The sequence below is a fragment of the Amblyraja radiata genome, chromosome 28 (genome assembly GCF_010909765.2).
Source record: "Amblyraja radiata isolate CabotCenter1 chromosome 28, sAmbRad1.1.pri, whole genome shotgun sequence".
NCBI classification, from domain to species: Eukaryota; Metazoa; Chordata; class Chondrichthyes; order Rajiformes; family Rajidae; genus Amblyraja; species Amblyraja radiata.
The window spans coordinates 7,978,077-7,989,728 of NC_045983.1; the positions used below are offsets into that span (position 1 = coordinate 7,978,077).

Consider the following 11,652-nt stretch of genomic DNA (forward strand, 5'->3'; position numbering starts at 1 on the left):
GTGAAACACGGTGATGGGGGTATTATGAGCAGGGCATGTATGGCTGCTGAAGGTACTGGCTCACTTATCTTCATTGGTGATACAATGGTGATGGTAGTAGTATATTGAATTCTGAAGTGTATAGACACATCCTATCTGCTCAAGTTCAAATAAATGCCTCAAAATTCATTGGCTGATGGTTCATTCTACAGCAAGACAATGATCCCAAACATACTGCTGAAGCAACAAAGGAGTTTTTCAAAGCTAAAAAATGGTAAATTCTTGAGTGGCCAAGTCAATCACCCAATCTGAATCCAATTGAGCATGTCTTTTCTATGCTGAAGAGAAAACTGAAGGGGACTAGCCCCCAAAACAAGCATAAGCTAAAGATGTCTGCAATACAGACCTGGCAGAGCATCACCAGAGAAGACACCCAGCAACTGGTGATGTCCATGAATCGCAGACTTCAAGCGGTCATTGCATGCAAAGAATTGCAACAAAATATTAGCATAACTACTTTCATTTACATGACATTGCTGTGTCTCAAACATTATGGTGCCCTGACATGGAGGGAGATTATGTATAACACTGTTGTAATTTCTACATGGTGAAACCAAAATGTACAAAAATGGCCTTTATTAAAATCTGACAATGTGCACTTTAACCACATGTGATTTATTTTTCTATTACAAATCTCAAATTGTGGAGTACAGAGGCAAATAAATAAATGATGGGTCTTTGTCCCAAACATTATGGAGAGCACTGTGTATACTCTCAAACTCTCAAATAGTTTAATGCAACAAGGGAATGTCTGGTCGGGTATGGAGGCACCATGAGTTTAAAATCTGCCATAACAACAATGATCGTGTCACACAATCCTTTACAACCACTTGCATATTATCTCATCACATACACGTACAAATTAAGGGAATTTGGGTTTGACATGTTTCCTCCCAGCATTTTTGTCAGGGAAATATGTGTAAGATTAATGACCTGTGGTTTTAGGTGTGAACTGCTGAACATTAGAAATGCAATCAACTATTAATCCTGAGTAAGCATGGAGTGTTGGAAAAGTACAAGTTATGAATAAAGCAGATAGCATATATGCAGGGCGGCACAAAGGCGCAGCGGTGGTGTTGCTGATTTACAGCGCCAGAGACCCCTGACTACAGGTGCTATCCGTACAGAGTTTGTACGTCCTCCCTGTGACCACATGGTTTTATTCCGGCGGTTTCCTCCCACAATCCAGACGTGCGGGCGTGCAGGTTAATTGGCTTTGGTAAAATTCTAAATTGTCCCTAGTGTGTAGGATAGTGCTGGTGTATGGTGTGATCGCTGGTTGGTGTGGTCTCTGTGGGCCGAAGGGCCTGTTTCTATGCTGTATCTCTAAAGGCAAGGCCAAAACAAAACTTTCAAAGTTCCATAAGGCCCTCAGCGCCCTTAACATTTAGGATAGGAGAGAAAAAATAATTTGCAGCCCAGCATCAAGAGACTTGCATAAATGTGAGATTGGGTAAATAAATGCAAATGGATGTCAACATGGTTAAGTTTAAATTGCGGGTAGAATAAGATGCCACTTATTTTTTTGTAGAGTAAGAAGCTTAACGATGTGGTGGAGTGGAAATCGGTTTAAAGGAAACACAACTTAGGATAATTGCTGATAAAAATTGATTAGTCAGTAAAAAGGTGCATCTGGCCATCCTGAGGTAATGCCAGAAACCACTCCTTCATAGTGAACAGTGGCAATCTGGAACATTGACTCTTAAAGAACAGCTCCTGAGACTGGAAGTAGAAAGTGTTGGTATCAAGCGATTTTTGGTTGGTAATTTATGGACAGGGAGCAGAGGTGGTTAGTTGCCTTAAAGATGTGAACACATTGCATAGTGGACAGAGTCGAATGGCCTGTTCTTGCTCCAATGTCTGTGTGCAAATGTGAACTTGAAGGAGGGCTATAAAATGTGCAACTAGGCTTTGAGAGTGGATGTAGAGGAAGTACTTCCGACTGTAAGATAGACACAAAATGCAGGAGCAACTCAGTGGGACAGGCAGCATCTCTGGAGAATAGGAATAGGTGACTTTTCAGGTCGAGACCCTTCTTCAGACTGAAGGGTTTCGACCCAAAATGTCATCTATTCCTTTTCTCCAGAGACGTTGCCTGTCCTGCTGAGTTACTCCAGCATTTTGAGTCTATCTCCGATGTAAACCAGCATCTGCAGTTCCTTCCTACACAATGCTGCCAACTTGCAAGTGAGTTCATACCATGGTAGTATAATGAATTGATTGACCAAATGATACAGCATGGAAACAGACTCTTCAGCCCATGCCAACCATCGATTCACCCATTCACATAATTACAAGGTCGCTATGAACAAGTAAAAGATTTAGGAGAAATGTCTTTGCATGTGGATGAGCTGCAGTCAAGCCCTGTATTATAGATATGAGCAAAAAGACAACATGCTGGAGTAACTGAGCAGGTCAGGCAGCATCTTTTGAGGGACCCTTCTTTGGACGTGAAGAAAACAAAACCAAAACAATACAGGAGGGATAATTAAAATGGACAAAATATACCGAATTATCTTAACAAAAATCTTAGCAAGCTAAAAATCCGAAATCCAAAATTGCTGGAAGTACTTACCCTACTGGGTCATAGTTGTGGAGGAGCAGGGTTGGTGTATCAGCTCGATGATGTGAAACATTAACTGTGTTCCTCCTCCTTTCTTTGCCTGCTTGGCTGGGTATTTCGGGCATTGACTATGATTTTCTGCAAAGAAACCTAAGAAATAGGAGTAAGAGAGGCCCATGTGGACTAGAGCTGCCGTGATTGAGTAAGATCCCAGCTCATCGTGCTCTCGGTTCTATTTTCATGACAGTCACCATGAACACTGCAAACCAACAAAGCCTCAACGACCCCACCACAACTCTCTGGGGAGGAGTATTCCAAAGATTCATAATGCTGCCCAAAAAGAAATTACTCCTCGTCTTTATCTTTAATAACTAACTGTCAAGTGGGGGCGCCGTCAAGTATGGCTGCCCTGCCTGCTGTTCGTCCTTTCAACCTTTTTTTAATGTTTAGTGTGTTTTGTCTTGGAGGTCTAGTCTTTTTATGTGGGGGGGGAACATTTTTTTCAAATTTAATTTAAAATTCCCCCAAGTCCTGTGGTTTTGTGTCGAAACATTGGAAAAATGCAATTGGGCCAAGTAACAGTGGTGCAGATGGTCGAGCTGCTGCCTTACTGCGCCAGACCTCGGGCGCTGTCTCTGTGGAGTTTGCATATTCTCCTTGTGACTGCATGGGATTCCTCCTGGTGCTCCAGTTTCCTCCCATATCCCAAAGATATGCAGGGGTTTTTTTTAAGGTTAATTGGCCTCTGTAAATTTTCCCTGGTGTGTAGGGAGTGGATGAGAAAGTAGGATAACATAGAACTAGTGTGAACAGGTGATCGATGGTCAGTGCAATACCGGAGGGCCGAAGGGCCTGTTTCCATGCTGTATCTTGGAAAAAAACATTTTCTTTCCCACTGATGCTGCAACTGTGCAGTTAAAATTAATGGGTACGTTGAAAAGGAAAATATTTGCATCGCTACCTCCCTGCTGCAATAGGTATGTGGACATTCTTTGACGTCCTACTGTTGGAAAGGCACTGCCCTCCCTTAAAGCCTGCCTTTACTACATCTCTTACTGCCCTTCCCACTTACTACATTATCGTTGAACTCCATCTTGCTCTTATCCCACAAGATTTATCTTGCACTAAACATGATTCATGTTATTCCCTTTATCATGTATTTGTACACTGTGGATGGCTCGATTATAATCATGTCTTTCCGCTGACTGGTTAGCATGCAACAAAAGCTTTTCACTGTGACAATAAATGAAACTTTTTTTTTTAATCAAAACTTCCCAAATCTCACCCTCTTGTCAATTTAATTGGATTTGTGCTGAACCTGAAAGCAGGCCTAATTAAGAACAGGGGTGAACCAGAGCAGATAGAATTCAAAGTTTTAATTTTGATGGCTGGTTTTGCAATTGCGTTCCGATCATTGACTTGCTAAAAGTCAGCATTTCTCAATGCGATCTGCAGTTGGAGAGCTCCGATTGTCCTCTTGGCTGGATAAGGCAAAGATCATCCATGATTCTTCTCTCCTTTACTGCTGAAAGGTTGTACGTGTTGGTGTCATTGCGATCAGCTTTGTTTTCCCTCGACTGCAGATTGTTTGCCACCTTTTCATATCTACCTTTGTGCAGTGATAAGGCAAGCTTGCCAATCCCACGTTTACACTGTGAAGTCAGGAAAAGGTTGGCTTGACTTTGTGATTCATCACACCCCTCCCTCCACCTCCATCCCAGCTTCAGTATATATTTTTTGATAAACTGATACCAAAGGTCTCTTCAGTTTACTTTTCAAAATTCAAAGCTCAAAAAAAAATTTGAGTTGCCTTAGTAGCAAGATGGCCAGTGGACAGAGCAGGGCAAGTCATCACCAGGAATCAGAAACTGGCAACAAAAAAAAGCAACTTTGCTGTAGCTTTGGGCTCTGAACAGCACAGCCACAGTTGGTGATAACACCAGCCCCACTCAATTACTGTTGTTACTGGGATCCAGTTGTATTCTGCAGATCCAATGGGTTTGGATACATCGGACACATTCAAACGGACACATCCTTCAGGATAGGTAATGCAAAACACACAGTTGGAGGAATCCAATGGTCCAGGCAGCATCTGTGGAGGGAATGGATAGGTGATATTTTGGGTTGGGATCCATGTTCATATTGCCAATCCATCCCCATGGGAAGTATTTCACCAGCATGGTGTGTGGATTGGAGGACTTTAGTTATTGGGAGTGATTGGATAGGCTGGACTTTTTTCTTGAAGGAAGGGTGCTGAGGGGTGACCCGATGTGAATATACAAGCAGGCATTGAGTGTTCCATTGCAGAAAACTGTCCTTCTGCTGAGTTCTCTATCAGATGCTACCCATATCATATCGCTCTACCTACGCTTGTTGTAATCTCATTTAATTGAATATTCACTTTGGCACTCTCTATAATTAAAGTAATTGTATCCATCATGAATGAATAACATGAAACATTATTATTGCCAACTTGAGAAACACTGCGGAGAAGGAGAATTAGCGTAAAGTCGAGTTTCCGTAAATCAGATCGTTTGTAACCCAAGGAGCCCCTGCATAAGATTATGAGAGGCGTCATTAGCCTATATAGTCAGAATCATTTTCCCATAGTCCGGGTTTCATAAAACGTGTGCATACGTTTAAGTTGAAAGGGAGGGGTTTTAAAGGGGACAGAGGGATGGGGGTTTTTTAACACAGTGATTAATATCTGGGATGTTCTGCTGGAAGTGAAATTGGATACAGTACATTTAGACAAGCACGTAAATAGGTATGGCACAGAACGATACAGATTTAGTGTAGATGGACAAAAATGGTCGGCATGGGTTTATGGTCCAAAGTGTCTTATGACTCTGTGACTGATTCTGGGACTCTAATGCATTGTCAACATAGATAATATGTTTTGATAGGTTGTCATAGCTGCTGCTTTTGTGCTGCGTTTTGGACAGTGCCATTTTTAAAAGAAAATATTGTGTATTTTAAGGTGATTAACTTTCACTGTGAATGAACACTTGTGCGTTTCCATAGGAATTGATAAAGAGAACGTGGAGCTCTCGCCGACGTCGGGACACGCCAACAGCGGGCGAATCCGTCACGGCTCTGCGAGTCAAGTGCAGAAGCAACGCAGTGCCAGCAGCTTCAAGCGCCCCAGCATCAAAAAGATTGTGTGAAGTGTTTTGTGACTGACCCATCCGGCCCAGTTAGACTTCTGCCAAATGGCCCCTTCCCCTCTTCCCGAATAAAGACATTCTCTTCCCGTCACATCAGACGTGCACAGTACAATTAACAAACAATTGCTCTGCGACCACATACTCATTTTCTCTTTCACACCGTCAGTATTTTCTGCAGTTTCTATACAAATGTTCTTGTTCACAGAGCGCAGTGTTGCAAAGAGAGAATTCTTTTTTTTTAGCTCTGTCACCTTCATTTTAGTTGGGGAAGTTGGGGGGGGTTGGGGCGGGAGGGGGGGGAAGGCACTGAAATTTGTATCAACACTGTAATAGATGTCGAACATGGAAGCCATTAATTGCAGACGGGATGGTCCTAACTTATTTGCCTTCTACACGATAGTGAAAACGTATGTTTACTGTTCACTTTTCAGCAATCGATAGAAGTGGCTTAATGGGTAGCAATTAATCATGTCTGTTGGTGATTTTTTGCTTTGATGAGGATGCCGTGTGTTTAGAGGAAGGAACCTTTTAAGCTGTAGGTACAGTAATCAAACACCATGTTTAAAGCACATTTAACACAGAAAGTAGGTCCATTGCAGCAATCATAGAAAATGTACATATCCAATACCTTTTATTTTACTGATTCCGCAAATCGCAAAGACTTTGTCTTTCTTTTTATATTTGTTTACAGTCCTGGAAAAACTATGAATTAAAATATGATATGCAAGAACTTTGCCAAAATAGGTAATTATTACAACAAAAAAACCTTAGTATTAAATTTGTGGTATTCAGCAAATGTGACTCCTTTAGGGACAATTGTGTAGACGACGTTATGTCAAACACAGAAAAGAAATGGCGCCAATATCTTGTGCATTTAACAAAACGTGTTGGTGTGATTTCACAGCTATACCGTTCACAGTCGAATGCTGATCAACTGGTGACCCAAGACTAATCTGAGTGCCTTGGATTTAGTTCATGGGTCGTACACCCACACCCCACAAACTATCACACACACTTTAAAACTCAAAGGTGTTTCTCTCAGTCAATGTTATGCAACAGACCTTACTGCAAGAAGTCACTGCTAGTGTTGGCCACAGATTTTTTTTAAACTGCAGTATGTTCATCTGTAAATAGTTTTTGTGTAAAATTGAGAAAGGTATATTTACTACACTGTAAATACATGTGATGATATATTGTATTATTTTGCTTTTTGTAAAGCAGTTAGTTGCTGTACATGTATAACATATGAAATTTGATTATTCTGGTGTCAGTAATGTTAACTTCTCTCTTCCCTTCCGTTGCATTTTATGTCATTAAAAGATTCAAAAAGAAAACCCTGTCCAATGTTACTCAAACCTTGTTGGGGGGAAAATATTCCATTGCTCGCTATTTTGATTCAGCATATGATGCAATTGAAATAACTTTATTTCTGGATTTAGGAGTACCTGTTTCTCCAGTCATCCAAAGATAGACGCAAGAAGTTGGAGTAACTCAACGGGTCAGGCAGCATCTGTGGAGAAAAGAATAGGTGATGTTTCGGGTCGAGACTCCTCTTCAGACCCCAGCCATCCATTTCCTTCCTTATGGCTATAGACACAAGGGACTGCAGATGATCATTTACAAAAAAAAGACACAAAGTGCTGGAGTAACTCAGCGGGTCAGGCAGCATCTCTGGAGAACATGGATAAGCAACGTTTTGGATCGGGGCCCTCCTTCAGACTCATCTGGATCGGCAATATTTCCGTTGGGACCCTTCAAACTTGCCTCGGTTTCATTCTGAAAAGGATCCCAACCCAAAACGTCACCTATCAACATTAGTCTGAAGGAGGGTCCAGACCTGAAACGTTACCCTTCCATGGTCTTCAAAATAGCTGCCTGACCCGCTGAGTTACTCCCGCACTTTGTGTCTATTCTTCTGTATTCCGTTAATGTTTGTATTGTAAGTCCCATGTCAGTGATCATTCTAAAAACAAATTAGAAACTCATTAGATTTTCTTTCTGAATCTCCTCTTGGAACTGCTGGATGATAAAAGAGCACAAAGCTCTAAGCTCCCCTTCTGCCATCCTGGTAGTGACAATAAGAATCACTCACTTGAACTGCACTAAACACTGACCTGAGGGAAAAGTCGTTGTTGTGAATTTTTGGGGTGCAGGTCCGGGAAAATAAGTACGACATTTTTTGTGAAAGAAACCTTTTGGAAGCTAAAATTGCTGGAGTGACTCGGCAATTTGCAAGTTACAGTATTCTTTTGCAATGTTACAGCATTATTTTCCTTCAACTTCACCTTCGGTCTGGATTTCAATATGTACGTATTATTTGTATATATTATATTTATGTAAATACTCTTTATGCTACATTAACTCATTTATTTGATCTCTTAATCTTCTACCCGTGGTGTGTCCACAGATCACTGTATTTCAAATTTATGAAAGGGAAGCACTAAACACTGACAGTCCACGTAAGTGATTTTTATTGTTACTACTAGGATGGCAGAAGGGGTACTTAGTGCGGGATTTTTGTTATCATCCATCACTTCCAGGAAAGAATATCTAATGACACTTTCTCAATTTTTTTTCAGAATGAACACTGACATGGGACGTTCAAAACAAAAACTAGCTAAATACGGAAGAATTGGCACAAAGTGCTGCATTTAACTGAGCGGGTTAAGCAGCATCTCCGGAGAACGTGAAAGGACGATGTTTCGGGTCAGGACCCTCCTGATCTCTGACCATTTTATTTTTTTCAGTTTGTACGGCAAGTTATTGAATCTGATTCATTACATCAGGTGATCCATTGGCTACTTTAATTATTGGATTGAAAGGATGAATGTGTGCACACAGGTCTCCTGTTGGAGATATGCTTGCCAACGGAATATCAGTACCAGAACAAAATGACTAAACAACTTCCACAGGCACGTAAGAGTGACCTGAATAGGCACTAGAAGCAGTTTTGTGTGGAGAAATGAAATGAAATTCATGCATTTTCAGATGAGAAAGCTTCAGGAGGAGTGAAAACCATTTAAGTTTGCAACTAAAAGCAAACTTTCATCAAAGCTTGTAAGAAGGAACTGCAGATGCGAGTAGCCCTGGCATTCCCCCTCTCTCTATGCCGCCCCACCCAAGTCGCACCAGCTTCTCCTTTTCACCCAACAAACAGCTCGAAATGACCTGTGTTTCAGAAGGTGCTGGAAAATCGAAGGTAGACAAAAATGCTGGAGAAACTCAGCGGGTGAGGCAGCATCTATGGAGCGAAGCCCTTGATTTTGTTGCCTATTTTCTTCGTTCCATAGATGCTGCCTCGGGTGCTGAGATACTCCAGCATTTGTGTCTACCTGTTCACAATGACCTGTTTCCTTTATCATCATTGCTTTTCTGCATATCTTTCATGCATTGTTCTTTATTTCTCTACATGATCGTCTAGATCTCTCGTTTCCCTTATCCCTAACGAGTCTGAAGAAGGGACTCGACACGAAACGTCACCCATTCCTTCTCTCAAGAGATGCTGCCTGTCCCGCTGAGTTACTCAAGCGTTTTGTATCTTTCATCAAAACTGAGCAGAAACTAAATAATAATTTTGAATATTAAAAACCAGAATGTACGTTGCCGCCAGGTTGACAATTTGGATACAAGGCAAGGATATAGAAGAGGAGTTGGCTGCCTAGCCTGTCAAGCCTGATATAGAGTTGATCTGCCCCAGGCTTTGACTCTGCCAATCCTGCACCAGTCATGCAGCTGTTGGAGCTGCAGCCTCACAGCACTGGAGACCCGGGCTCGATCCTGACCTCAGCTGCTGTCTGTGTGGAGTTTGGACGTTCTCCCCGAGACCGTGTGGGTTTTCTCCAGTTACTCCAGCTTCCTCCCACATCCCAAAGACGTGTGGGTTTGTGGGTTAATTGGCATCTGTAAAATTGCCCCTCATATGTTGGAAGTGGATGAACAAGTGGGGTAACATCAAACTGGTGTGAACGGGTGATCATTGATTAGTGTGGGCCGAAGGGCCTGGTGCCGTGATGTATCTCTAAACTAAACCCTCAATTTCCTGATTTTTATTTTCAACAATTTCTCCCTAGTCCAACTCATTAATATAGATAATAAGGCCTCCAGTAAACATTCCAGAGTAGAGTATTCCAGATATTCACCACCCTCTGACAAAGTAATTCCTATGCACCTCAGTTTTAAATGACTAACCCATAATCTTGTTAGTATGTTTCCTCATCAAGACATGCCATCTTGTGGAAACATCTTGGCCTACTTCAAATCTTAGATGTTCCAATAATATCACCCTACTGATATCAACTTCTGAACTTCAAAGAAAATGTCTGGCTATCCACAATAGGAAAACCATTTAACATGGAAGTCACTTCTGGGCTGAGTGCAAATATTAGTTTATCTTAAATAGAGAAACAAAACTACGCACAGTAATTGGGTGTGTACAATGGTAATAATGTTTTGTTTCTAAATTAGGTTTAGGTTCATTATTGTCATGTGTGACAAGGTGGAGTAAAAAGCTTTGTTTTCCAAACAGATCAGAGAGTACTACACATAAATACAAGTCAAACTCAAGTATAATTGATAGAGAGCAAAGGGGAAGATATAGAGTGTGTAAGAAAGAACTGCAGATGCTGGTTTAAATCAAAGGTAGACACAAAATGTTGGAGTAACTCAGCGGGACAGTCAGCATCTCTGGAGGGAAGAAATGGGTACGTTTTGGGTCAAGATCCTTCTTCAGACCCAATCCATCTCTCCAGATATTCTGACTGTCCCGCTGAGTTACTCCAGCATTTTATGTCTACCTTCGGGAAGATACAGAGTGCATTGCAGTGCACCATTCCATAGACCAATTCCAATTCCCTTGTTATTGACTATTTGCTGCATCTGTAGACTAACGAGTTTCAGTACTTAATTGCACCCTTTCCATTTAGATAATCATCTGCCTTGGATTCTTTGCACCAGTGTTGAACTTCAGAAGAACCACAGAACCCCATCTCCCTTCCCTTTTTGCCCCATTCTGAACAACCTGGAATTCTGAGTTCCCTGAACTGTTAATCCTGCAACCACATCTCTGTAATAGTCATTGGATCAAACTCTCTTTGTGCCATCAACATGTTTCAAATACTGCTTGCAGACAAAGAGCCTTAAGCTTTTGACTTTTAATTTTAAGCCTTCTGCCACACCCGTGACTGATAGTTTCTTTATTTTCCTGTCACACCTTGACACTCTCCCCTTGACACTATGAGTCACTGCACTCTCATTTCTTTTTGATTTATTAAACTCCTTGTCTAAACAATATATGCGCACAAAGTCATATGTTATCTCTGCATCTTGAGGAACTAATGATGTGGAGCAACATACATACATTCTTATATTGCCTCTGGTACAGGTGAGAATCATGAGTTGTTCAAAGTGAGCTTAATCACTGAAGTGTTGATGCACTGTATGGATGTATGGCATTGCAGTCTCTGGGTGAAGTTTTACAAGGCACTTTTTCAATTCAGGAGCGCATTGCCTAAGTTTTAAGGAGACATTGTTTTAGTTTAGTTTAAAATATAGCAATATAAACAGCCCCCCGCCCCCAACTCCATGCCAACCGCTGATCACCCGCTCACACTGGTTCTTTGTTATCTCGCTTTCTTATCCACTCCCGAGACACTAGAGGCAATTTACAGAGGCCAATTATCCTCTAAACCTGCATGTCTTTGGGATATGGGAATAAACCCATGCGGTCACTGGGAAAACGTGCAAACTCTGCGCAGATGGCGCCCGAGGTCAGGATCAAACCTGGCTCTCTACCCATTTCAACTCGGTTTCTCTGCGTCCTTAAATTTAATGTTCTGAAAATAACTAGAATACGTACAATGATCATGCAAACATATGGTTTACTTA

At 41.5% G+C, this 11,652-nt stretch overlaps 1 protein-coding gene across 8 annotated transcripts in view; it reads left to right on the forward strand.

The window, feature by feature from the left end:
- Positions 1–7,103, forward strand: part of nf1 (neurofibromin 1) — a 325,252-nt gene extending 318,149 nt beyond the window's left edge. For all 8 annotated transcript variants that reach the window (XM_033045685.1, XM_033045690.1, XM_033045687.1 and 5 more), the window contains one exon: positions 5,627–7,103. In XM_033045685.1, the coding sequence (XP_032901576.1) occupies positions 5,627–5,769 (143 nt within the window). In that variant the 3' untranslated portion in view covers positions 5,770–7,103. The remainder of the gene's footprint in view (positions 1–5,626) is intronic.
- Positions 7,104–11,652: the final 4,549 nt, after the last annotated feature.